Below are 883 nucleotides of genomic sequence, written 5' to 3'. Positions count from 1 at the left end.
TTTTTTCCTTGCGGTTATTTTACTATTTCTTCGTGGCTTTTCCACTAGACATAAACCCACTGTCGCGTAAATAGGGATAGCTTAGGTAGCGGGGTTTGCGTTGATCCAGCGTCGTTCTGTCATTTGGGAGGATCCCACTGCTGCTTTCATTCCGAACTTTTGACTTGCCTTCCAGGTAGCTTACAAGCATCATTAAAGCAGCAGATTGTACCTAGCGTTGCAGTTGCTGGCAGGGCAGTCTGTTCTGAAAACTGCTAAAATTGGTCATGGAAACCATTTTGGGGTACGTTCTGCCAGTCGCTAGGCTTCAGTGTGTTATAGCAGAGCAAATCTTTGAGCGTTTCTGAACATCGCTTCTGGATTTGCTCCCCACCACAGCTTGCTAGAACTTCTTAGAATTAGAAGATATCTGTTTATATTTTTTTAATGTGTTTGTTTATATTTCTTAATGGACGTGCCTGTTTCTTCTCCTGCCTTGACCAAAAGGCAGTAGACAAACAGATAAGCAAGGGATGGTTTGTTAATGCTTCTGCCACCTAGGTAGGGCTACGCAGAAACATGTAATAGTTGCCAGCTAGATTTGTTTAAAAAGACTGTTAGCAATTTGTATAGCATCCTTTTTATGGGGTTATTTTATCTGTCAATAGCACGGGGTTTTTTCATTCCTTTTCTAGGTGGCATCTGCTGGGATCAATACTCCTGTGTCTATGAGGATGACTAGAAGAACAACTAAATCAGTTTGTAAGCCAGAGGTAATTCAGGAATCTCAGTCTGAAGAGGTGGAACACGCAGAAACAAAGTCAGATGTCAGTGATAGCTTAGAGATGCAAATTACTAGAAATGAGAACACGACTGTTCATTCTTTACAATCGGTTGCTGAACC

At 41.7% G+C, this 883-nt stretch overlaps 1 protein-coding gene across 3 annotated transcripts in view; it reads left to right on the top strand.

Moving 5' to 3' along the window:
* DNTTIP2 (deoxynucleotidyltransferase terminal interacting protein 2) overlaps window positions 1-883 on the top strand; it is an 11,477-nt gene that overhangs the window by 2,810 nt on the left and 7,784 nt on the right. For 2 of the 3 annotated variants that reach the window (XM_035902846.1, XM_035902847.1), the window contains exon 2: window positions 675-883. In XM_035902846.1, coding sequence (XP_035758739.1) covers window positions 675-883 — 209 coding nt within the window. Of the gene's footprint in view, window positions 1-179; window positions 284-674 lie in introns of those variants that run through there. The other variant, XM_035902849.1, reaches the window with a different exon arrangement.

The sequence above is a fragment of the Egretta garzetta genome, unplaced genomic scaffold (assembly GCF_000687185.1).
Source record: "Egretta garzetta isolate BGI_Z169 unplaced genomic scaffold, ASM68718v1 scaffold149, whole genome shotgun sequence".
Classification (NCBI taxonomy): domain Eukaryota; kingdom Metazoa; phylum Chordata; class Aves; order Pelecaniformes; family Ardeidae; genus Egretta; species Egretta garzetta.
This window is presented reverse-complemented; position numbering and strand designations above follow the sequence as displayed.